The 24,331-nt window shown below is 47.3% G+C and overlaps 8 protein-coding genes across 8 annotated transcripts; 4 read left to right on the top strand and 4 right to left on the bottom strand.

Moving 5' to 3' along the window:
• Nucleotides 1-2,067: 2,067 nt before the first annotated feature.
• On the top strand, nt 2,068-3,094 carry N7533_000053 (amidohydrolase family protein; the record flags this gene model as incomplete). Its single annotated transcript, XM_057096703.1, has 3 exons — nt 2,068-2,083; nt 2,126-2,926; nt 2,985-3,094. The coding sequence occupies 3 exons, from the start codon at nt 2,068-2,070 to the stop codon at nt 3,092-3,094; spliced, it is 927 nt and encodes a 308-aa protein (XP_056965196.1).
• Nucleotides 3,095-6,676: 3,582 nt separating this feature from the next.
• N7533_000052 (putative isoamyl alcohol oxidase) lies at nt 6,677-8,570 on the bottom strand (the record flags this gene model as incomplete). The annotated part of the gene is made up of 3 exons (XM_057096702.1): nt 6,677-8,018; nt 8,082-8,174; nt 8,224-8,570. The coding sequence occupies 3 exons, from the start codon at nt 8,568-8,570 to the stop codon at nt 6,677-6,679; spliced, it is 1,782 nt and encodes a 593-aa protein (XP_056965195.1).
• A 1,765-nt stretch (nt 8,571-10,335) lies between these two features.
• On the bottom strand, nt 10,336-13,122 carry N7533_000051 (uncharacterized protein; the record flags this gene model as incomplete). Its single annotated transcript, XM_057096701.1, has 1 exon — nt 10,336-13,122. The coding sequence occupies one exon, from the start codon at nt 13,120-13,122 to the stop codon at nt 10,336-10,338; it is 2,787 nt and encodes a 928-aa protein (XP_056965194.1).
• Nucleotides 13,123-14,004: 882 nt separating this feature from the next.
• N7533_000050 (uncharacterized protein) lies at nt 14,005-15,104 on the top strand (the record flags this gene model as incomplete). Its single annotated transcript, XM_057096700.1, has 2 exons — nt 14,005-14,482; nt 14,533-15,104. 2 exons carry the CDS (start codon nt 14,005-14,007, stop codon nt 15,102-15,104), a joined length of 1,050 nt encoding a protein of 349 aa, XP_056965193.1.
• Nucleotides 15,105-15,587: 483 nt separating this feature from the next.
• On the bottom strand, nt 15,588-17,072 carry N7533_000049 (uncharacterized protein; the record flags this gene model as incomplete). The annotated part of the gene is made up of 1 exon (XM_057096699.1): nt 15,588-17,072. One exon carries the CDS (start codon nt 17,070-17,072, stop codon nt 15,588-15,590), a length of 1,485 nt encoding a protein of 494 aa, XP_056965192.1.
• Nucleotides 17,073-17,858: 786 nt separating this feature from the next.
• On the top strand, nt 17,859-20,684 carry N7533_000048 (uncharacterized protein; the record flags this gene model as incomplete). Its single annotated transcript, XM_057096698.1, has 2 exons — nt 17,859-18,070; nt 18,128-20,684. The coding sequence occupies 2 exons, from the start codon at nt 17,859-17,861 to the stop codon at nt 20,682-20,684; spliced, it is 2,769 nt and encodes a 922-aa protein (XP_056965191.1).
• Nucleotides 20,685-20,965: 281 nt separating this feature from the next.
• On the bottom strand, nt 20,966-21,866 carry N7533_000047 (SDR family NAD(P)-dependent oxidoreductase; the record flags this gene model as incomplete). The annotated part of the gene is made up of 3 exons (XM_057096697.1): nt 20,966-20,984; nt 21,051-21,410; nt 21,472-21,866. The coding sequence occupies 3 exons, from the start codon at nt 21,864-21,866 to the stop codon at nt 20,966-20,968; spliced, it is 774 nt and encodes a 257-aa protein (XP_056965190.1).
• Nucleotides 21,867-21,926: 60 nt separating this feature from the next.
• N7533_000046 (trichothecene efflux pump) lies at nt 21,927-24,258 on the top strand (the record flags this gene model as incomplete). The annotated part of the gene is made up of 4 exons (XM_057096696.1): nt 21,927-21,979; nt 22,344-22,515; nt 22,580-23,257; nt 23,332-24,258. 4 exons carry the CDS (start codon nt 21,927-21,929, stop codon nt 24,256-24,258), a joined length of 1,830 nt encoding a protein of 609 aa, XP_056965189.1.
• Nucleotides 24,259-24,331: the final 73 nt, after the last annotated feature.

Genomic DNA, 24,331 nt, shown 5'->3' with positions numbered 1-24,331 from the left:
ATGCAATAGTTCCATTATCAACTCCGTCCATTCGGGATACCTGTGTACTCAGAAATCTGTTTCAAATTATTGCCAGAAGTAGAAGCCGAAGATACCGGCACTGGCCTCGACATCTCTCCTTCATTAATGCATGCCATACGAAATCCACATCTGACACTAGACGGCCTTAATGAGGCAAGGCAGTTTCAAGGAGAAACTCCGCGCCCTTATTGGAAAGGCATATGTCGACGCAATTATCATAATTTGTAATGCTGGCAATTGCTTAGCCCTTGATAAACTAGTTCGTCTCGCTTTTCAAAATCGGGAGAGTTCCAATAACCAATGATACCAATGATCGCAATCTAATTTTCCGATGTCCAAACGTCAAGGAACAAAGCGAGTGTCGCCTGTTCTTCGCAAGCTCCTCTTTGACTGAATTCCCACCTGAATGGATTTCCTCCCTTGATTCGGTTGAAGAAAGAATTAGCAGTCATGATGGGCAAAATAGCCCCTGTTGCTTCAAACAATGCATGCTCTACCACTGCCAAAGGCTGTCTTGGTTGAAAGATCTTTGAGAAGAACATTTCTTTAACACCAGCCTTCTTTCTCGGGAACTTGAAGAACCGGTCGAGGCTCCCTTTGATCGCGGACAAGAAGATGGAGTCGGCCCCAGACTTGATACGATGCTGGTCTAGAGATGCACCAACAAATTCGAAGTGGAACCATAGAGCACTGAATCTCTGGGAGACCAGCTGCAATGTTTACAAATCAGCAGTCGGTCTTTATTCGGTGGGCCACCCTTCCGACACCAACAGTAATGCAGATCTGTCGTCTAAAGTGCACGATAGTCCAACTAGAATATGACTTTGGCTTTCGTTTTTTATACGGGTGTAGACTACTAGTATTGCTCCTGGTCTCTGAAAAGGCAGGATCAAGCGGGTAGGGCGAGGAGTTAGGGAAAGAGTAAGACCGCTTCGACTGAGGTATGGCTATCAGATTCTTAAAAGGTGAGGGCTCAGGAAAGTAAGGGCGTGGCTAGAAAAAGAACAATCTTCCGGGCCTTGATTCGTCGGGTTATCTGACTTAACCATCCTCCTTAAGTCCTCGAATTATTGCCGGCTACTAACTTATTCCCAACACTTGGGTTTTCCCAAAGAAGCTTAGTGATATATGGAGATAAACTTGCTAGAGTTAAATGTTTAATATTTCTTCCATAAATCACCACAGTTCTTCGGATATAGACAAAATCTATTTATAAATCTTGACCAAACTACGTGGTAACAAATATTTTCAATAAATTTCATACATTTGTATATTTCAGAAATATTGTATTTTAATATTGTTTGATTATATCTAAATAATTTTTAGGTTTAGGTATACAAATTGCAGCTCGAAACAGAATTAAAAGATTATTTGCTTTCTGGAGTTACTGAGCTAGCGAACATCTACTCCCCGCCAACGGAATAGGTCCGTTATCCTGTCAGGATACCTGGGTCAGATTATGAAATGAAGCTCCATTTGTTAATCTGTCAGTTAGGTCAGCTAGTGGTTTCTGCAAAACAAAAATTTCTCAATGTGCAGGTTGAATGGTCCCACGTATCAACCCACCCGTATGCTGGGGATGTGATCACAATTCCACTTCCTAGGGGGCTGTGCCCTAGCAACTTGTCCATAACCAGATTTGCTTTTGAGCCATAGGATACAATCATTCCATCCCATCCTATCCCGGAATCCGTTCCGTAAAACAAGCCAACCGAGGTCATGTTCCTTGATTTTAGGTTCTTCATCCGAGAAAGCGGGGTATTATGCGGGCAATCTGGGGAACGTTGTGGTAATCGTGCCGGAACCCTCTCCGATTGTTGTATTTCTAATGAACTCAGAGACCCTTGGTGTCAGACTTCCTCTAGATTACAGAGTTATATAGAAATATGCGATTTGACTGAAGTCTTGTTACGTTTTTCATCATGAGACTAAGCACTGCATTTTTCTTTCCCCTTGGCTTGGCTGGCATAGCGTTTTCCAGTCCTTGGCCAGGATTGCCATATAAAATAGACACCCACCATCACTTTCTACCTCGGGTTTACAGAGATGGTTCGTGCGCAATGTCTGTCTATGGATGGCTAATGCTAATTTGCGTTCATGATAGCGTTGGAGAGCGCTGGCGGCGATCCGTCTGGCTGGCCAACTCCGGACTGGAGTCCGGAGGCATCTTTAAAGAACATGGCAAGCAACGGAATTCGGAAGGCAATCCTGTCATTGACCGCGCCTGGGGCAACTATCGCTCCGGACGTGACATCAGCACGAACTCTAGCCCGGCGGGTAAACGAGTATGCGGCGAGTCTCCGCAAGCAGCACCCCGGCTCGTTTGGATTTTTCGCGACTCTTCCCTCGCTCACGGATATACATGGCTCCCTCGCAGAGGTTGCCTATGCACTTGATACACTAAAGGCAGATGGAGTGACTCTATTCACGAGATATGGAGATGAAAATAATTATCTAGGTCATACGCAATTTACTCCAATTTGGGATGAGCTCAATAGGCGTAAGGCAGTCGTGTTCATCCACCCTACTCACCCGGTGAATACCACATGGACGAATCCACTCCTTCCACAGCCCGTGATTGACTATCCTCACGAGACGACTCGCGCAGCTGTTGACTTGATTATCGCCAATGTCACCCAGAAGTTTCCCGACTGTCCCAAGATTCTCTCCCACGCGGGAGGCTCGCTTCCGTACCTTATCTCTCGTATCGCGACTACCTCGCGAGAAACAGAGTCTACAAAGCTGATCTATGGGAAATCAAGCAAAGAAATATACGAAGATTTCCGCTCTTTCTACTTCGATCTGGCACTTTCTAGTTCCTCTGCTGTGTTGAGCATGGTGCTTGATCTGGTTCCTCACGAGCATATCACTTACGGTCTATCTCCCCTTCGCAAATTTGGCTCGTGTAAGCCTCAGTAATGATGCTAATAGGTTCGATCCAGGTTCTGACTTCCCATACGCAGATCCGGACAAGATTGCTGGATTCAGGGAGGAGTTGAGTGCGTTCCAAATGGGAGACAAGCTTCGTACCATGATTTATCAGGGAAACGCGAAAAAGTCTCTCGGTTTATGAACGTGTGTCTAATGAATATGAGCCATAGGCTTAAGCACACCTGGCCCCCTGCAGAGTCTCCTCGAGGATAGTCTAGGGTAGAACGATACTAGATGTAGAGCATAACATCTGGAAAATAGCCAACTTCGTTATAGCGACTTGACAGCAAGGTTAGTCAATTTATAAAATTAGTCTAGCGACGAGAACACACTTTTCAAGCTTCTTTCATCAAGTAGGCCAGGGTGACAGCTTTGAACAGCTGTCTGCATCTGGAAACGGCCAAGGCAATCTGCCGCTCGATATACTCGACCTAGCACCAACTATCAGCAGCCGGCGCAAGATAGTTGTTCGCAACTTACCTTGCTCGCAGCTTAGATGAGACTTTCAATAACAGCCACCAATAGAATCCCGATCGAACTTCTGGGAACGGCGGGACCAGGGCCATGTGTCACTGCCTCTTCATGTCAGCATGATTTCTGGTGACTAAGGGGGGGCACAGACTAATCTTCAATGGAGTCCAGTATCAGCGTAGGCAAGCCAGAGACTAGATCGCGGGGTCAGCTCGATTGCACGTTCATGAGAGCCAGTGATCACTCCGTAACGCGATGCATAAATATGTGGGCAGTATCTTCCAATACATAGCCGTTTTTTTTTGGCTTTCTGTGAACCAGTAAATCTTCAAACACACCAGGTCGATCTATCCTTGGAACAGAGATTTACGGTATTTGGTCCAGGGTAAATCAAGAACTAACCTGAGAACGACCGCCCTCGCGGCCAGAGATCTAGGGTAGATCGAGTGTTGCGGCCTACCGCATCACTTGCTCAGCTACAACTGAGCCCGACACATCTAGCCTCAGCCCTTAGCCAAAAGCTCGATTCATTAGTGACTAATGTATCCCGGAAAGATCATGTTCTTTCTCGGTGGTCGTCAATACTCGGTTTCTACTCATTCTCGCTGGATCGTGCGATAGCTCACTCGGCCTAGCTTGGGACCGGATAATGCCACCATCGAGGCTTCGAATCGGGTATAAGAGATGAGATCAGTGCCTTTAGGGATACGCAACCTAATGTAATGACAGTCAAATTTTGGTCGGACAGGATAAAGCCGGGAGAGATAAAAACATGTTGTAACTCTACCATATGCTGATCCAGAAGCACTAAACCTACTTAGATCTTTTCTGTCAACGTGATCGAGATAGTCGCTTCAAGTAGATGTCCTGGGACAGCAAAATAGAAACACGCTAGGATTCATGGGTCCGGCCAGATAAGCATCCTGACTTGGGGTCAATGGGAAAGTACGGCTTAGTCGTTGCGAGTGCCATCCTAGCATCTGTCCTATGAGTAGAAAGAGACATCAGCAATTCTCTTCGGATAGATGAAGAGTACGTCGAATTTTCGACGAAAATTCGCGCCCAATCAAAAACACAGCTCAGCAATTAAATCATCAAAGTCAACGTACCAGAGTGACGGAGAGGAGGCAATGATTTCCTACAGGAATCATAAAAACAGTATATAAAAAGTATTTTCTCATAGCTAGGACCCTATGAACAGTCCTAGGAATACGACAGAAAAGCATTGACGACGCGTTACAATGTTCATCAACGTAAGAATGCACGTTCTACGACAGATGAGGCAGCAACTAGTCATGCCATTTTATTCTTTCCACCAATTATGAGCGACTTCTCACCCAAGAACCCCCCATTAACATTATACAAGTACTAACCAACGCACATGGCTTTTTGATAGCTTAACCGGGGAAGCCCTTATCTTGATTTAAGGAAGACATGTTCTTGGCTATAAGACTAAGGATAGATTCCTACTGTTAAGATCCCGGTTAAGCCAGATACCAGTCTAAGTGACTGTTATCTAAGGCATCAGGTCTCATCTCCTTACTCCATGCAACCTTTAGGCAGATTACATTCCTCCACGAGGAAGTTCGACTGAATTTTGCACAATATCGAATTATCTCGGATCATGGCGGATATGGAATCCGAAATTGATAAGGCAGCTACAGTGGGAATAGAGCTGTTGATCAACATGGAAATGATGCCGCCGCGCTAGCAGAATACCCTGTCATGTTCATCACCAAGGAAAGACAGGTAGTGCCATGGGCAGCAGGATCAAATTAAGCGTGCAGTATCCAACTTTTATCATCTAAGGGTCCTTCTCCCAATTTTCTCTCATATATGGACAGTTATCACAGCTGTGCGAGTAGTGATAAAATTCATACACACACACACACAATTCATTAACGCCTGGCGGCTGAGCTGAAAGGGCAACTATCACTAATCTACCAGTACATGTATATTTGGGTATAAACCGTGTCTCCTTGGAGCCCATACAGTGATTTCTTCCGTATTTGTTATTTCCGCTTCTAATCTCAGAGCTGGTCCTTGAGGGTAAGTATTAGTTAGTAGACTTGCTTGAAGGCACTTCTTCAAGTATTTAATATCCTATCCTCAGCTATTAAAGTGCGTCTACCGTCTGTCATAAGGTATTAGTGGTTAGTAAAAAGAAATATTCTATCTATATGTCGGTAAGCCTAGGTAGCCTTATATTAGCCTGTAGCAATCACAAATTGTATTAAGGCTTATATGGCTTCCAAATTCGGCTGCTACTTTTGATTATTAGAGAGTTATTTCCCTCCCAGAAAGAAGAATATATTACTTCGGTAAGTGTAGATATATGATAGTATTTCTGTCTAGTGTATAATCCACTTCTGATATTGTAAGAGAAAGTAGCTTATAATTTCTCTTGCTTAGCTATATATATATTAATCTAATCTTATCTTATTTATACTAAGGATTTATATCTCATGATGATAATTACAATAGTAAGTACTAAGCGATAGGCTAGAGACCTATAATTAGGCAAGATTTCAGATAGTAATCAAAGAAGAGGAGAATCACCCAATAATATTTATAAATAGTAACAGAGACCTATTCTTGAAGAAACTTCAAGAATAAAGAAAACACTGCGTCAAGTTATTTATCCAGACTATTATGTGAATCGCGTACGAATCGAGCACGAATCCCTAGCATGACTGAGACAAGATCAGATTGCCAAGGGAAATACAAAGAGAGTTAATTGCTTCTCACCGAAGCTCACCCTCTTTGACACGAGCCCCGTGACACTACCGCACATAATTAGGTCACACATTTGCTTGGGCTCCTAGGAGCGACCATAGGCAGTAAAGCGCTTATTATCGGAGGACGTGAAACCAGAAAGAAGGGTTTTGTGGGCCAGCCGGAGCATCCAGGGTGAGGGATCAGGGTGCTCAGGGTGGCGGGGGGACTAACTCAGGTTTGGCTCCGGGAGCCGATCGCTTCCCGAGGCGGCAGTGTTAATGTCACCTTTATTACAACCAGGTCCCTTGGGATAGAACCTTATTAAAAAAAAACAAGACAGTAAGCCTTAACGTAGCCGTTCTAGAATCATATAGAAATTTTGCAGCAGTTGAAAAAGAAATGCACCATGAGATTTAAGACACTGAAAGCGCCTCGCCGACATCTTCTGAGTTTTATGGCGTGTATTGACTGGTCGCAACACATGCCATGTCACGGTGCCACAACCGTAGACACCTCCGCTTTCCTCGCCATGTCTCTACTGGGGGTGAACTCGACACAACAGACCACTTTGAAGATCGTACTGCCAATGGTCGCTGCCAATACCGCTCCACACAAAGATGCTTTCACTAGGGTCATACTTCTGCTTCACTCCCTGAAGTCGCCGATAATTTTTGCCATAGAAATCGTGTTTCCAAGTACTGGAGAATGGATTACCTTCATTCATGTAAGATCCAGTATGAGGAGCCCACACCCGCCAGACTGGCTCCATAACAGTCTCGTACCACTTTGCTCCCACAGCCAAAGCCTCGCTTGGGTCGGCAGTAGCGTTGACTGTGCCACCATACGACATGACATGGGCGTATGCCGTACGCCAGGCAGGAAGCACACTGCCACGCCTAATATCGGTGGTGCTGGCTGGTCCTTTCCCACCCTGTAGACCCCATACAAGCAAGGTTCCCGATTCCGGTACCTGAGCGGCGGAAATTTGTTGGAGATAGCTGACCAGATCAGATCTTGGAAGGTTGCACAGCTCATTCCTTCCTAGTAGTCTGCTCGAGAGCAAGCTTGTCGCACCTGCAGACTGACTAGCTGAGAAGTCTGGCTTGGTGTACGACCAGTAGCTCTGAGCCTCAGGTGATGTCAAAGTCAAGTTGACCTGATTATGACTTGCACGAGTGATATTTGCGGCTAGCTCTTGGAGAGTTCCGTTCATGTTTTGCACCGTGGAGTTGTAGACAAGGAAACTGAGCATCACCGAGGCCCCCGGTAGAGCTTCACTTAGGCCAAGGTAGCTTACGGCGGTTTCTCCTGTGACTGCCATGAGGGTGCCAGTGATACCTTGATCCATCAGATCCGGGAGCGAAGACGCTACCTCAGCAAATGCAAACCATGACGCGTCCTTGCTAATAGTAGACTTACTTCGTGGATAGAAAGTCAGGCCACCAGTAACCACGTTTTTCGGGACGGGGTGCGTCTGGAGAACAAACTCTGTCACGACACCAAATTGTCCTCCACCAGCACCGCGGACGGCCCAGAAAAGATCTTGGTTTTGCACATCGTTCGCCACTATGATTCTCCCATCTGGAGTAACCACCTTGACTTGGTAAACACTGTCAGATGCCAAGCCATGTGAACTTGACAGGAGTCCGTGACCACCGTTTAGGACCAAGCCTCCAATGCCCACGGTTGCATCTTCTCCTCCCACGACAGTCTTACCCACTTTGTGAGCCGCGGTGTATACAGTGCCCCAGTTGTTTCCACCGCCACAGATAAGCACATCTGCCGTGTCGTTACTTCCAGGGATATTCCACCCTTGCTGGTACTGAGTGTGTTTGAAGTTGTGGGTCCAGATAGAAAGCGAATATGCTCCTGTTGATCTGCATGTGTATCACGGACGGATTAGGACGATGTATCAGTTGCCTTAGAGAAAGGGAGCATACCGGCCGCTCAGATCATGCCCTGTGGATTTTATGACGATACGTAGATTCCTGTCGGATGCCCATGCCATAGCTTTCGCAATTTGATCTTCAGAGCTAGCGTCCACAATGTACTGAGGCATTCCACCGATGCTGCATCCCTTACCCCTTGTGTACCCGGATACACCGGGGGGGCACGCATGAATTGTTGTTCCAGATAGAGTAGTCAATGCTTTCAGGCCATGCGGAATGATTTGCGGCGTACGACCAGTGGCTTTTGACTGCAGTGCAATTAAAAGACGAGCCAAATGGATTATCTGGGTAGCAGGAAGATGCAGCGGGTGTAGATCGGATGAGGCTTCCCCCGATAGAATTGTTCAGGGCAGCCCATTCATCGACGGACGGCCAAGAGGCATCGAAAGGTGAAATTTTGCAATTTGCGGCAAGGACTGAAGAAGATGCTATCGCAGCCGCTGAAAGAACATGCGCAATAAGACCATGCATAGTGACCATATCAGTGGTGTCGTTTGGGGATGTGAAGCTGTACCTAGGTCAACATTTATATTACCCCAGCGTTAGGATAAGGGCAAATATACGAAAACGCTTATTGGCATCGTATGCATAATTTGAGAAGGGCTGCTGCCTGGTCATTGAGAATAGGTAAGGTCTGCGGCTGCGGCACAAATAGCTCCGTTGCGTCAGTCAATTACTCAGATCGTTCTGAAAATTGGGCGTTTTCTAAACGAATACGCGTGGGTCTTCGACAGAGCGGAGCCCGCTACCGGAATGAAAACGCGGAAAAAACCTAACATGGACAAGATCTACCGGTTATTAAAGAGATCGTCTGACCCAAACTTAGAACACGTACGAACGGAGTATTGGGCCCACATTGACCCTCGACGTCTTCTACGCCTGTGTATAGGTAGCTATAAGGGGAATTGACATAATTAGTTCCATTTATTGAGACGAGAGAGCCAAATCATATATATAGAATCGTATATCAAGTCGACTAACTTTATCTTAACTAGAGTCGCTCGATACTAGTTGGTTCATTATTCGAGATGTTCGCTCGTAGTATTATACGAATGACACTTAGGGGCTTTGCCTTAGTCAAAGTATCCTATATACCTAGGTATTCTTTCCCGAGGATGTTGACTAGTGTACTCCGTAATGACATTTTTCCCTAACTAAGCCTATACTTAGATTGGTAACGAGTGCTAACCTGTGCTACTTGAGTAACGTAGTATTTGCATTCCTGGATGATAGAAGTTTAGTCAAGAACTTAATTTTCACCACATAATTCGTTCCGTAATCGCGTTCGGCAGCGTAGACCCCACCCAATATAGCAGTAGAAAAAGATATCCCACGCTGGTTCCGACAATCTGCATGTTCAAAATGACTTAGGTGTCGTTTGCTGAAACGAACACGTAGTACAGATGAGCTACGCCCACACTGAAGGAATTATCAGCGGCTGTTGTTCAAATTCAACAAGCATACCTTCTCCATCTGATGGCAGAACGTGCTCCTTTACCTTTGGACTCCCCGATGGCCCGATGGGTCATTTTGACAGCTGATGTGATTGCTTGGCCGTGTGATTCTCGAGGTTGCTTCTGCTAGTGGCTCCATCAAGAAGGCATTCGGTCGGTGTGAGGCTGTATTGAGCAAAGCATTGGGAGAAAATAGCCAAATTCATTATAGTAACTAGAAAACAAGGTCAGTTGGCCTCCAAACAATCTTAATTGATAGTAACGTAATTCCCGGTCGTCCCGAACACCCCATCCAGAATCGCGTCTTCTTTCCTTCGTACCAACTTCAACCACCTATGTAAGGACTCATATGCCTTGAAAGATAGCAGTAGTATTGAACGAAGGTATTGAACTGAGAGAGAGAAGAAAAGAAGGAGAGAAGCTCCCATCGCAACTATCTACCTGAGCGGCTGCTTGGGTCACGTGTTTAATCACGTGCCAGGAACCGAAGGAATCGTTACAATACAGGATCACAGACACAGTCACGTACATAGTCACGGACGTGGCAGTGGACGCGTGTTGTGTCAGAAGGGCATGCCCGCCATTCCTTGTTTATAAATATGATAGAGAAGATGTGAGGCGGGTTCAGGCCGGCCAACTCGACCAATCAGGGGCGGAGTAAATGCACCGAGGGCTGGGTGCATCACGTACTAGAGTATAGGTTAATTGAACTATGATTGATTGACATATCGATTGATCGATATCGGTGTGGTATCAAAGCCTTATTGCTCTTGCATATACACTATCAGAGTTTATGATAGATAGTCATCAAGCGAATCCGAAATATATGCCAGATTTTCAATTACAGCCAAACCATACTGCGCCACATCGTTAGTTGCGAGCCATGCAGCCTCATCGACGGACAGCAAGACAGCACTCCCATTCACATGCGTAGTGTTCCATGCAGCATCCGGTGCAAGTCCATCGCTGTCATAGAAGTCCTTCCAAGCTCGAAGTGCAATAGTGCTATTCTGCATCTCGTGCGCCGCATATGCTGCCAGTCGGGAGTGCGCTTGGTATAAGCTCTGGCTGCCGAAGCTCACCCCGTAACGGGCCTTTTGCTCCGCCGCTGTGGCATGATAGTAGTAGCAGTAATCTAACCAGGCTTCAGGGAACCCTTCTGGTATATCATCGCCAAAATACGCGATAGCCTCGGAAACAACCTCGGGAAGACCAAAGACAGCAGATAAATGAGAAACAGACACGTTTCCAAGATTGTCCGGATCAGCAGGTGGAGGTCCCAACGTCCAAGTTACCGGGTCGTAAAGACCTGAACCGGTCACGAAGCCGTTGGTCAAGTTTGCGATTCCCGAGATTGTGTTGTTCAACTTTGTCCTAGCCTCTTCCCATCTTGAACCTCGCCGCTCCCACTCAATCAACCATCCTGCAGCGAGGCTCGACCAGTCCGTTCCAAGACTAAAAGCAACTGTCGAATTGGGGCTAGGTGTCCAGCCATCGGTACGGACCTTCCTCTGCGGATCGAGCGTCCCGTATGTCTTATCCGTGTCAAGCAACTCCTCCAGTAACTCCCCAATGCGCTCGTCCCCGCCCGAGAAATAGAAAAAGTACTTTCGATACTGCGGCTGAGAGATACGTGCCTGTTTGGCGCTATCGGCCCAATGTTGCACGCCGTGACGCGTTCCCAGCCCTTTCCAGTCGCCGATGTGGTACACATCTACTTCACCTGTGTGTCGTGTAAGAGCCTCGGCGAACCGGTATGCATTTTCGTGGCCGGTGCGAAGGAAGTAGAGCCAGAAGAAGAGGTCTGGTGAAAGCTCCGAGTTGTCCCAGGCGTAACCGCCGACGTCGTACCGCCAGGTATGTCGGTCAGTGTCGTATGTGTGCATGAAATCGCCGTAATCCAAGAAGCCATACCATCGCCGCTGCTCAATTTGAGTCCGGTAATATTCAAAGATAAAATCAAGGTGATCTTCCAGCGTACTTGCAACCTCGCTAACGCTGTCGGGGATGGTCCAGTATCCACCGAGGGCTTGGGTTTCTTGGATATATTTCGTCTCTGGTACCAAGACGGGAGGATTGTTTATGAACGTAGAAAGCTCGGCGAGTCTGTCACTTGTCGGCGTTTGATCAAACGCAAACAAGTATATCTCGCTCGTTCGCGCGATTCCATAGGGAGTGTTGAAAGCGGGTTCATAGTCCTCGTAGGTGATCTCGAGAGCATCCAATTGATCTTCATATCCGTCTTCGTTCAGGCCGTCATGGAAGGGCCGAAGGTCTAATGGATCGGCGGCAGGGCTGTATAGCCAAAGAGTGACTTCGCCTGTGTCGGAGGCAGCGTTTGAAATGTCAAAGCCGGACGGATAACGTTTCCAAAAGTCCCGTAAACCAACGGCGAGGCCTCCTTTCGTAGCACCTCCCAGGTAGGCCAGACCTTCAGCACGTGTTCCGCTGGGGATTTTGATCCACGACTGGCCGGGCTTTGTCCGTTTTTTAAGGCTGAATCCGTCGGCCGTCAGTTGAGTCAAGCTGTAGTCTGTCCACGTGGGAATCCATTTGAGTCGGGTGGTAACCCGACTGTCCCAAGTTGCTGTGTCTGCCAACTTCTGACCTTCATACTGAGCAGTTCTCACTTCTTCGCCAGGATCTCTTCGAAGTCCGGTGATTCCCTGAACAGCCTCATTGAAAATACCGCCATCTACTCCAGCAAATCTGACGTGTCGATCATAGTACTCCTCGCCCTCTAATGGGACATCGAATCGAATACCGAGTCCCGTAATAAAGTCCTTATCGGCCTCTCCATCGAAAACGATGCTATGCATCACTTTCATAGAGGCGGAGTTGGCATAGAGATAGAATCTAATGACAAATTGGAGCCATGGATCGTGATCAGCGCCGTTATCAACCGTGTGATTTCCACGAATAGTGATGAGGGTCCGAATCGAGCTCTGATTCACAAATACCTCGTCAATGATACTGTGGAAGTTGGAATATTGAATGGACGAGTTTGATCGGCCGTCGAAAGTGTCGGGCACTGAATCCTGAGACTGAAGAACAAGTCTTCCATTTTCGCCGACCGTCTTGCCGCTCTTGGTCTTGATGGCACTGACTAGGATGTTCCCTTCCTTGGGAAACGAGACGATAATCTCACCCGTGTTGACACTAACCACATCAGACCCGTCGGCCACGATGATGGAGCTGTTCTTTGTACCAGATTCCCCAAACGAGGTACGTTTATCGGTGCAGCCCAGAGACGATGCAGTGACAGTGTAGTTGTCGTAGGTTGTATTAGATTCTGCGATAGCGTGGCCCGTCCATTTCAGCGAGCCATCGGCCCAGTAGCCGGTAGCCCAAGACTGCAATTTTTGTCTATCTTCGGAGTTGCCAGCGATTTGGAAGCTGGTTCTCTTGGGGTAATACTTTCCTTGCGGCCATGGTAAACCAAAGGTTACACCGGCATTATAGGATGGTTTATCGCCGAGCCAATGGACAGTCGCAGATGACGAGGTGCAGTTGGAAGCTGAAACGTGGGATATAAGAAGCCCAACCAAAAACAGGAAGCCAATGCCAAGTTTCGGCATGGTTAATTATTAGGCGGATGTAAAGACTGTGTTATCAGGCGAATGAAAAGATTGGCGAATTATCAAGTTTGGAGAGGGAGACAGCACTTCTTAAATGCCCCTGACGCAATTTGACAGAACTATGAGAACGAGAAAATCAATCTTGGCAGTTTAGTAGAGGCAATGGGAAATAACATCTTGGCATGGCGTACGTGCCATGCCCGGGATGGCTTCCAAGTGATCATGATTGGTGGTAAGCTCAGCTGAAAATTACCGAAAGAAGTGATATCGGGGTCACATATGCGTAACAATCGTCATCGCTCCTCAAACCTCTGTCATTCCCCCGCTTCAATTGCGAGATACTTTCGGGAATATCGGTGTAAGTGAAAGCGGCAGCGGTGGATGATGACCCCGGAAATACATTGTTCCGCTTGCTTTGGTCTTGGCAGAAAAAGGTCATTTGCCTAGGCAAATCTCACCCCTGCCACAGTGGCTGCCATTGTACACCACACCCCGCGAGAGCTTGCGCTCTCGTTTCGCGTTACCTATGGGGGTCTCCCTCCGTCAAGCCGAGCGTGTCTCGCAGAGAGCCCTCCTATACACTCGAGCCGGCAGAGTAAGTCTGTTGCTCCCAACTAACCTCCATTACTATGCGTCACTGATTGAGGCTTATATTTTGACCTAAGTAGGTTTAGTGCACTGACCTCCCTCCTCTGAGAAGGTCTGGGTGCCGGAGAACGTTTTCCAACGTGGATAACCGTCGCTATAGATTCGAGGTTGCCATTTTAAGTATAGACCCTTATTCGTCTTTTTTCAACTTTTCACAAACACGCACATCTTACTTCTGATTTCATTGGATTAAAATAACACCGTGTCACCAATTAAAGGAGAAAACGAAACAAAATGGGTAGCACCGACTTAACGATGAGGGCTGCGCAATGGGACCCGATTCAAAAAAAGGCCGTAGTGAATGTCATTCCAGTACTGGGACCGGGCCCAAACCAGATTCTTATTAAAATGGCCTCTGCTTCATTGTGCCACTCAGATTTGATGTCGATCGGCAGACCCGACCTGACCGATCCATTTACGATCGGCCATGAAGGTGCTGGCTACGTTTACCAGCTGGGTGCAAACTGCCAGGAAAAAGGATTCGAAGCTGGGAATCCAGTGGGATTCCTTTATATCAACGGCTGTTGCTTTGAGTGCGAGGGGTGCATGGTGCACAATAATTTGTGTACTAATGGAAGCCCAAAGATTGCCGGGTTTGGGGAATTCGGCTTCTTCCAAGAGTATGTCGCCGTGGATTGGCAGAACATTATTCACTTGCCAAAGGCCTTGGATCCAAAGAGAAGCTCGGCCATTTTCTGCGCGGGTATCACAGGTAAGCTTGCGCAGCTTCTCATCTGCTGTGGTCTTGTTAATGAAGAATAGCTTTCCATGCTGTCGATTCTTGCAGTTTGAAGCCTGGGCAATGGCTTGCAGTCATCGGTGCCGGGGGCTTGGGCCAGCTTGCGACACAATACGCAAAAGCAATGGGCTTCAAGGTGATTGCGTTAGATATTAATGACAAGGCGCTTCAGGTCTGCCAGGAACAGGGCGCGGATGTGACAGTCAACTCCCTGTCACGCGCAAATGAATACGTCGGGGAGGTGAAGAATCTTACCGCAGGTGGTGTGCACGCTGCTGCTGTTTTCAGTGCGGCTACAGTTGCATATAAGGGAGCTCCAGCCTTGATCCGACCGGGTGGTGTTTTAATGGTAGTGGGCATCCCCCCTGACTCTCTTCGAGTGTCGGCGATGGACCTTGTCATTGGGAATTATCAGCTCAAGGCTGAGAGTACCAGCATCCCCCAGAGAATGCAAAAAGCAGTGGATTTCACAGCCAAGCATCAAATTCTACCCCAGGTTGAGGTATTGAAAGAAGGTCTAGAGGGCGTCAATAGGATGATTCAGGAGATGGAAGCTGGTCACTCGAGCAAAAGAATGGCTGTGGTTTTCGAGTAAATTCGACCTTGAATCCAGCATCGAGCTGGGCATATGAAGAATCAATCGGAACAGTCTTTCCTTTTTCCTTTTTTGTTTCCAAATCTTGTATCACTTCTAGATCATTCCAAAGTTAGAATCTTGCCCCATGGGTCGTATGTGAAACTGTTGTTAGAACCTTGGAAATATATGTTGGCGGTTGGAGAAAAGATTGAACTCGATAAAAACACATTGTTAATCCTGGAATTTTACTATCTCTTTTGAAATATCATTGACCCAAGCAGTTTGCACCTAAATAGATATCTTGGGATTGATGCAGGTCAAAATGAATTTAAAGTGTTGGATTTCAATAAGCTTAAACGAACTGCGTTCTGAATTCTACCAAAAAGGGAAGCCAACTGACAATGAATCGGAACCTTTTGTGACTCAAAGCTCGAAACAATCTTAAAATATGATTCTCGCATAATTGACTGTGCAATATTAAAATTCTACTCAGCCGAGAACCTAGTAGGTCAAGTTCACCATCACTGTCTTGACCTCAGTGAACGACTCTAGCGCGTTACGGCCACATTCCCGACCGAGGCCACTCTGCTTGCTCCCGCCGAAGGGAGCATTCAAAAAGTTCAAGCTGATACAGTTCACCCCAACCATTCCCGATTCAAATTCGCTGGCCACACGCATGGCTTTGTTGATGTTCTCAGTAAAGACGCCCGCCATGAGTCCGTACTCGGTAGAATTGGCCTTCTTAATAACCTCTTCTTCCGTTTTGAAAGAATTGAGGATAGAGACAGGACCGAAGATCTCTTGTCGATAGATTTCTGCATCCTGCTTGACGTCCGTGAAGACAGTAGGTTGAATGAAAAAGCCTTTGTCTCCGACGCGTTTCCCACCTGTTAGGAGGGTGCCTTGTTGCGCGCCCCGCTCAATGAAGCCAGTGACGCGTCGGAACTGAGCCTCGTCAACTAGGGGACCCATGAGTGTCTCGTCCTTATCAGGGTCCCCGATCGCCTTGGCACGCTCCTCTAACGCTGCCTTATATCTCTCCGTAAATTTGTCAAGAATTCCTTCTTGGATGTATACCCTGGATGCGGCGAAACAAACTTGTCCAGTGTTGGTCCCGATGGCTCGAACACACCACTCCACTGCATTGTCCAAATTGCAGTCATCGAACACGACAGCCGGAGACTTGCCACCTAGCTCTAACGTCACACGTTTGAGGTTCGATTCTGCAGCCATTTTCTGAATAAGCTTTCCAGTTGCGATTGACCCAGTGAAGCTGACTTTTCGAATTCTCATATGGCGTGCGAGAAGAGCGCCGGTTTCGCCCGCTCCCGACAGCACCTGGAAGACACCAGGTGGAAAACCGGCTTGTTTGATCAAATGACCGAGGGCTAGTGCAGCAAAGGGTGTTTTCTCGGATGGCTTCAAGATGAAGCAGTTGCCAGTCGTCAAAGCCGGTGAAGCCTTAAGTCCAACTGTGCCCATGGGGCCATTCCAAGGTACAATACCAGCAGTTACTCCCAAAGGCTCATGTCGGGTGATACGCATGAAACCATCCTGCTGGGGGTATGCTTCGCCTGCGAATTTATCGATCCAGCCGGCGTTATAACGGAATGTTTCGGCCGCAAGCCCAAGCTCGAACTTTCCGAATGCTTCAAACGGAGCTCCAAGGGTAATTCTGGTAAGCTCTGCGAGATCGTGAGAGTGCTGTTCAATGAGTGATGCAAATTTCAATAAGATTTCCCGTCGTTCTATGGCACTCATTGCCTTCCACGTGGGAAAGGCAGCTTCTGCAGCCACCACAGCCGCCTCGACATCATCTGCGCCGGCGATGGGGACTTTGTCTGAAACCAGGGATCCATTCTTAGGGTTGTAGACAGAGAGAGTCTCGACATTTTTGGCATCAACATATTCGTTATTGATGAACAATTTGCCTGGCAGGCTGGAGGCAGAGAAGCCCAGATCAGATGGCGCATTGATGGAACCCATGGTGATAAAAAATAATCGCTGGGTAAGAGGTCTCGGAGGAAAAGTCTATTACTCGTGAAGTAGGATGAAAAGAACTTTATTATGCCGAATGCAAGTAATCTTCCGCACCGGCGGCCACTCTTAGCCAGCGTTTCATTGTGACGAGAAGCGGGGAGTGCGCATCGGAAAACAATACCCCCACTCTGAATTTGAAACCAAGAGCTCAGTGGTATCAAGTCTAGCAGGGCAAGAAGCCCCACTGCCGCACATGTGAGGTTGCAAATTGCATTATTTTGCGCATTATTATGCTGCGTCAAGTTGAACGAACAAGTCAGATAAGCCCGGGTCGGGAGCCAATGAAGTTGTATGAAGGTGACTGACGAATAAAGCCGAATGCAAAGAGGGGGTGGCTAACTCCTCCCAAGGGCGGGGCCCACCGGGGCGATGATGACCGACATGCGTACGCTGCGTGAGAGAGAAAGCCATCATGATTCAAGTTGATGACCACAAAGTCAAAATAGCCGAATCCATGACTCGCAAAGTTAAATGCCGATTGCGGGGCCCCAGTATTGCGGGGGTGGAAACAGTAGTAGTAGTAGTAGTAATAGTAGTAGTAGTGTCCGTTCTCCTTCCCAAGGACAGCTCGCACGCTCATCTCTAGCCCCCCCCCCAGTGTCTGCTTGCTAGTCAAGCTTTTCGATTAAGAACCATCAAAGAAATACATCAGTACGCCCAAGCTAATTGCAATTACGACGAACAGGAGTACGAGGAGTGGTCACTACCTTCATCGTGAAGGCTTCTTACTGAATGGCCACCAAGGGGAAGGGGAATCCTTCAACCGACACGATGGAGTCTAGCAATGAAAAGACTTCAAAAAGACGACACCGTGCATCGGTAGCGTGTGTCGCCTGCCGAGAGAGAAGGACGAGATGCGTGGTTCAAAACGGAGAGACATCGTGTTCGTCTTGCTTGGAGCTCAAACAAGATTGTGTGATTAAAGATGATGACCAGAGGAGAAAGTATGTTTTGAATTCCTCCTGAAACAAAAGTCGTCCAGCAATTGACTATTCTTTCAGACCTGTTTCAAAGGCATATGTCAATTTGCTAGAGGACCGAATCAATCAACTGGAAGCTGCGCTACGCGGCAAAGAGAGACATGGTTCGGCTGAGATACAAAATTTCGCTGATGAGATTTCAAGTGGGAATGATTTCTCAGCGGGGTATTTTGAGGCAGAGACCGACTTCGATTCCGGAAATCTTTCATTACCGACCTTCTCAGTACCAGATCCTGTACCAGAGCCAGAGCCAGAGCCAGAGCCAGAAAGCGTCCCTCAACATGTCCCAGAGCCTATGCCAAACCCTATCCCAGAGGCTCTACCCGAGCCGCATCTCCCTCGAACGAACAGTGTTTCTGATAGAGACTCCAACAGTCCTCCTGATGGTTCAATTCGCAAGCCAAGCCCGGTTAGCAGGAGATCTCCTACGATCCATAAACTTCTGTCTACCAGAGGCCATCTCAGCTTCGATCAACTCGCCGGTCGTCTCCGCTACTTTGGACCGACAAGAAATTGCCATGTATTGTCCGTGACACAACTTCCAGAAGAGAGCCTGAGGCATGCCCAGACTCGGGAAAGACGAACCCAGCGGGTGTTGTCAACCCTGTCAGAAGAATCGCATGATTATTTGATGGGTATATTTTGGCAGTACTACAACTCTGTCATTCATGTTATCGACCGAGAAGCGTTTGAGGAGGGAAGAGATACTGGTGCTGGACCCTTTTACTCCGGGTTCCTCCATATCTGTGTCTTGGCAGCTGGTTACCGATTTGCAGATAAACAGCAACCGGACATGCTTAGCCTTACGCTTCCTGATAGAGAGAGTATACTCCATCGAGAAGCTAAGTATATGTTAGACTATGAGATGGAGCGACCAGGAGGAATTCCGTTCATTGGAGCGTTACTTCTACTCGGAGACCTGGAAGTTGGCTGTGGTCGAGATAATGTTGGCTGGCTGTATTCTGGAATGGCGTGTCGGCTGTGTTTCGATATCGGTCTGCACCTAGATCGCTCCAATTCTGGGCTCCCGGAAAAGGACATTGAGATTGGCCGTTTGACACTATGGGCCTGTGTTGTGTATGATCGCTACTGGGCACTGTTTCTTGGTAGACCGACCGCACTGAAACCAGAGGATCTAGAGATATACGACCTTTCCGAGAGATTTGACCGGCTGGAAACTGGCCAAATAGAGGGTGCAGAAAGGAATATCGAGACACAAATCTACCAAGCACTGATAGAAGTGATGGAGCTTGCCGGCAAAATTACCGAAATCATGGACAAGGTCTCAAGTCGAAGTGCCAACCTGGACCGAATGCTTTATCTTCGAATGTCTGCTCTTGATCGAGAGCTCGAGAATTTGTATAAATGCCTACCGCCGCCGCTTCAATACACCGCCGACAATGTCCAAACAGCCCCATTTTCTTTTTTCCTTCTCCATCAGCAATACTACTCGGCCACTATACTACTTCATCGCCAATTCGCTCGCTATGATGATATTGTGGACAGTGGCGAGGAGGAGTCGGAGAAACCTGCTGAATCCATAATTGACGCCAGCCACCTCTCAACATTCTCCCGCGAGACATGCACTAAATGCGCGGGAAGAATTGCACAGATATTCTGGCAGCATCGACAACGATTTGACACAAGAAAGATCTTTGTAACAGGCCTACAGCACGCGGGAAATGCGGCTACTGCGCTAGTGGCTGCCATTTCCTCTTCCACGGACCGGGCTTCGAAAGACAAGAATATGAGATACCTGGAATGTATCACGTTGGCATTAAAAGATATGTCAGAGACCTATCAGCCAGCAGAGCAGATGGCAACTATTCTGAAAGTCGTTCTCCTAGAGCTCAAAGATCTTCATTCCAATCATCATCCGGTTAGTGTGGTTCCTGCCAGGCGAGGTAGCTCTGCAGATCGAGAAGACGAGCCTGGCTTTATACCTTCCAAGAGAGGACCATCATCCAGGCGAGCAAGGCTTACTGAAACTTCATTGATCCCAGTGAACTTTGTCGATCACCAATCTAAAAATTCGCCCAACAATCTGCTCTCGATATCTGCTCGTACACCACAACGAACTTATGAGAAACATCCGGGGTACAATATTGCCAATGAAGATTTTATAGTCGTTGACAGCGAATTGGCTACAATTGAAGGCGCCTGGCCTATATTTAATGGTACTGAGCCATTAACAATGGATGAAGACATGGAAAATCACATCTCACCCTGTGCATTTCGATCTGTCTGGGCGGGAGCCGACACGCCCTGCTTCACGCCACCCAACGTACCAAATATGAACCAGAGCTTTATGCCCATCGTAGAGGATTCCGAAGAGGCAGCCACTGGTAAAGACATGGGAGGGATCGAGGCCACAGAGAGTTTCAGGGATGGCATTCCAATGCCCGGCGGTGGTATAAGCATGGAAATCACTGGACTAGAACATTCTCCTCGTCAATCTGACTCTCGTGACAATATAATTCACGGGTACAAGCCCGCAGGCAATTCTGCTGGGAAAAATACAATGCACAGGCGAGACATGATGAGACTCGATGATATATGGACAGAGATCATAAGTTGATCTAACTCAAGATTTCTTTTTCTTCTTGTGTGGGTAGACCAGGCGAAGATATGTTTTATTGGGTTCATGTTTCCCTTTTCAGCTATGTGATATTCTCAGCTTGGCATTCGGTGACTCTTACTTATATTATGCTGTAATATGCAATTAACTTTCAAATATTCTCCCTTTCCGTCCCCTAAAATAAGCAGAATCAGTTCGATGCCATTGTAATATGAATTGTTTTTTGCCATCATCGAAGCAGCAAATAGATTGAAAGCCTAAATTAAGATGACATATTATGGTCATTGAGTTGTGAATCCCCTACCAAGAACGAGATATTAGAACATTGATCAGCGATTGTAAGAGTATAGTCATGATGTTACGTACCCGTCTGCCACAAGTGCTGAGCCATACATATAGCTGCTCATTGGTGACGCGAGGAAGGTAATATGATCCGCAATCTCGTCCATATCAGCAACTCTTCCTACTGGGATCTTGGCTCCTTCTCTCTGCATAATATCGGTCTGCATGCTATTTTCGATGAGAGGGGTTCGAACATATCCTGGGCAAATCGCGTTGATTCTGATGTCTCGAGGTGCATAAGCGAGAGCATCCGCTCGTGTTAGACCGATCACACCGTGCTTCGCAGCTGTATATGAGACCACTGGAACATTCAAGGAAGTTCCAACGATACCATACATTGAAGCTACATTGATAATGACTCCTAAGTTATGGCGGCGGGAAGCACTAAATTTAGACAATCGAGTCACTGATCCGGTTCTTCAGCAAGCCATGGGGCGGTACATACTCTTCATATCTCTTTTGCTGTAACATCGCTCTAATCTCAGCCCGACTGCTTAGCCAAACACCTGTCAGGTCTATGTCAAGCGTTTTCGTCCATCCCTCTACCTCGTGGTCAGCTGACAAAGCGAGAGGGCCTCCAACCCCCGCACTGTTGACCGCATAATCAATTCTACCAAGCTGGCTCACGGTATCAGCAACTGCTGTGTTGATGGATGCCTCGCATTGGACATCTACTTTGCGCGCAACGGCTTTGACACCGGGAAATCGGGACTCGATATCGTTGGCTGTTTGTTGGGCTGCCCCGAGGTCAATGTCAGCTAGGCTTAATTGACGTACTCCATGGCGAGCAAATGAGAACGCGGTAGCTTTGCCGATACCTTGTATGATAAGGTCAGTCATTTTGGCCCGTTGCTTATAGAACGCTTGGTTGTCTGGACCCTACCAGACGCTGCACCCGTGATGAAGCCCACTCCTCTCAACAAAGAACCCATTTTCTTTCGTGAAGAACAGAGGTATGTTATGTTTTAGCGATTAATACCAAAAGTGTTCACCTGAAATTCCCTACTAAAGCCTAAATGCCCAGTACCAAGACAGTGATCTTCCGGCTATCATTTTCCCAGCCCCACATCTACAAAAGGCAGATCGATGAACTTACTTAGCTTTCCTTTTTCCGCTACAAGATAGGCTAACCAAACGCGTCATTTGGGAGCAAGATTGAGATAATAATCTCCTGGAAATCCGGGGTAATTGAGTTCTTTGTGCAAAATCAATATTTGGATCTTTTGTCTAGTCTCCACAGGATACTTCCTTCAGGTATTAGCATTTGATCGTCGGAAAAAATATAATGTCACTAGATTCGAAACTGGTAAGCTCCAGTGAGCAAATCGAACGCTCAAGCAACCATCTTGAACATACTGATGTACCTATCGAGCTGGACAGTCAGCATGTTGCAATCCAGAATGAAACTTTTGCTATCAACGAGGAGGCATTGGGTACTAACCTACCCAAGAATTATTATCGATCTTTCGGCTTCATTGGGACTATCATCGTTCGTTTACATCTCATGCCTCACAGAAAATAGTCTTGTCGTCTAACTGTTCATCTGTGAGCAGGCATTGTGTCTAGGCAATATCAGCAATTATCTGGGATACGTCCTACCTGCCAATCTCCTCACATACATCGACGAAGACATCGGACCCTCGCCCAATATTACCTGGGTCTCAATTTCGTATACACTAGGCCTCAGTGTCGGGTTCCTGATCGTTGGACGATTCTCAGATATCTTCGGTCGGCGCTGGTTTTTCATCGTTGGCAATGGATTTGGCCTGTTGGGCTCCATCGTCGGTGCAACTGCCAAAAATGTCAATACGTTGATTGGCGCCGATGTACTAATGGGCCTCGCCGGCGCGGTACAAATCTCATTCACAGTAGCTGTCAGTGAGCTGGTACCCAACAAAGTTCGACCTCTGGCAGTCTCAGCCATTTTCTTCTCAAGCTTTGAGATTGCTTGCTTTGGCCCTGTGATTGGAATATCACTGGAAAACGGGACTAAGCTTACGTGGAGATGGGCCTACTATCTCAACATCATCATCTCGGGGCTCGCCGTTTTGTGCTTCTATTTATTCTACCACCCACCTGACTTCAATCTGCTACATATGGATCGTTCCAAATGGGAGCAGTGTAAGAGGCAGGATGGTGTTGGGTTTGTTCTCTTCACTGGCGGCCTTCTACTCTTCATCATGGGCATGAGCTGGGGTGGTACTGTGCATCCTTGGAACTCGGTATATGTTGTACGCATCATTTCAACTTTCTTGTTTTTATCCATCTTGTCTTTGAAGCAAAAGAAACTGACCCATGCAATTAGATTGCGACTATTGTGGTCGGATTCTGCTTGCTGGCCGCATTTGTCGCCTACGACGCCTACGTACACCAGGGGGATGCTCTGCTGCCCGCTCGTCTATTTCGCCAACCGGGCTACCTCGCAATGATAATCACGGCCACAGTTGGTAGTTGTGTATACTATTCGATGAACGTCCTTTGGCCAAAACAGATATCGTATCTTTTCAAGGGTTCCACTCTGCACGATGGCTGGCTTGCTTGTATTGTTGGCTCGTCATGTCTCCTTGGACAAGTTGTTGGTGGAGTGCTCTGCCGTTATATCAAGCAATCCCGATGGATTTTAATGACAGGATGCGCTTCCCTTCTTGCATTTTCTGCAGCTATGGTATCCATCAAACCTGGGGAGCAGGCAAAGGGAATCGGACTCATGTTCTCAGGTTGCTTCTCGGTCGGCATTATCGAGACTTGTTCCCTTTCTCTTGCGCCACTAACACTTCCGACTGAAGACATTGGCGCCGCTGTTGGAGCATTAGGAAGCATTCGCTCTGGAGGTGCTAGTGTTGCAACTGCAATCTATGTCACCATCTTGAACAATAAGTTGGCTACTCTTCTGTCCCCTGCCATGGTCAAAGCTGCTGAGAGCGCCGGGCTACCAGAGTCAAGTGTGTCCGCGTTGGAGGCAGCCATATCATCCGGTGATTACAGCAATGTTCCTGGAATAAACTCCAAGATAAGTACTGCGATCAATACCGCGAAAGCAGCTGCCGCGGCGAATGCTTTCAAGTTCGTTTGGTATGCAGTTATTGCCTTTGCTTCGGTGGCACTACTCGCGAGCTATACCACAATTGATTATGGCGAATATCTTAACAATGATGTGGCTCGAAAAATCCGCCAGTCTAAAGGAAACGAGGAAGGAAGCGAAAAAGAGATAAAACCGTCGTCGGACGTGTAGCTTAATAGTGAAAAACATGCATTTCATCCCTACTGATGGTATTTTCTCTCGAACAGAGAGGCGAGATAAGAGT

The sequence above is a fragment of the Penicillium manginii genome, assembly GCF_028828005.1.
Source record: "Penicillium manginii strain IBT 31320 chromosome Unknown utg000001l:1.0-3466041.0:1.0-3467806.0, whole genome shotgun sequence".
Taxonomy (NCBI): Eukaryota; Fungi; Ascomycota; class Eurotiomycetes; order Eurotiales; family Aspergillaceae; genus Penicillium; species Penicillium manginii.
Note: the sequence above shows the minus strand (reverse complement) of the source record. Positions and strands in the feature narration are given on the sequence as shown.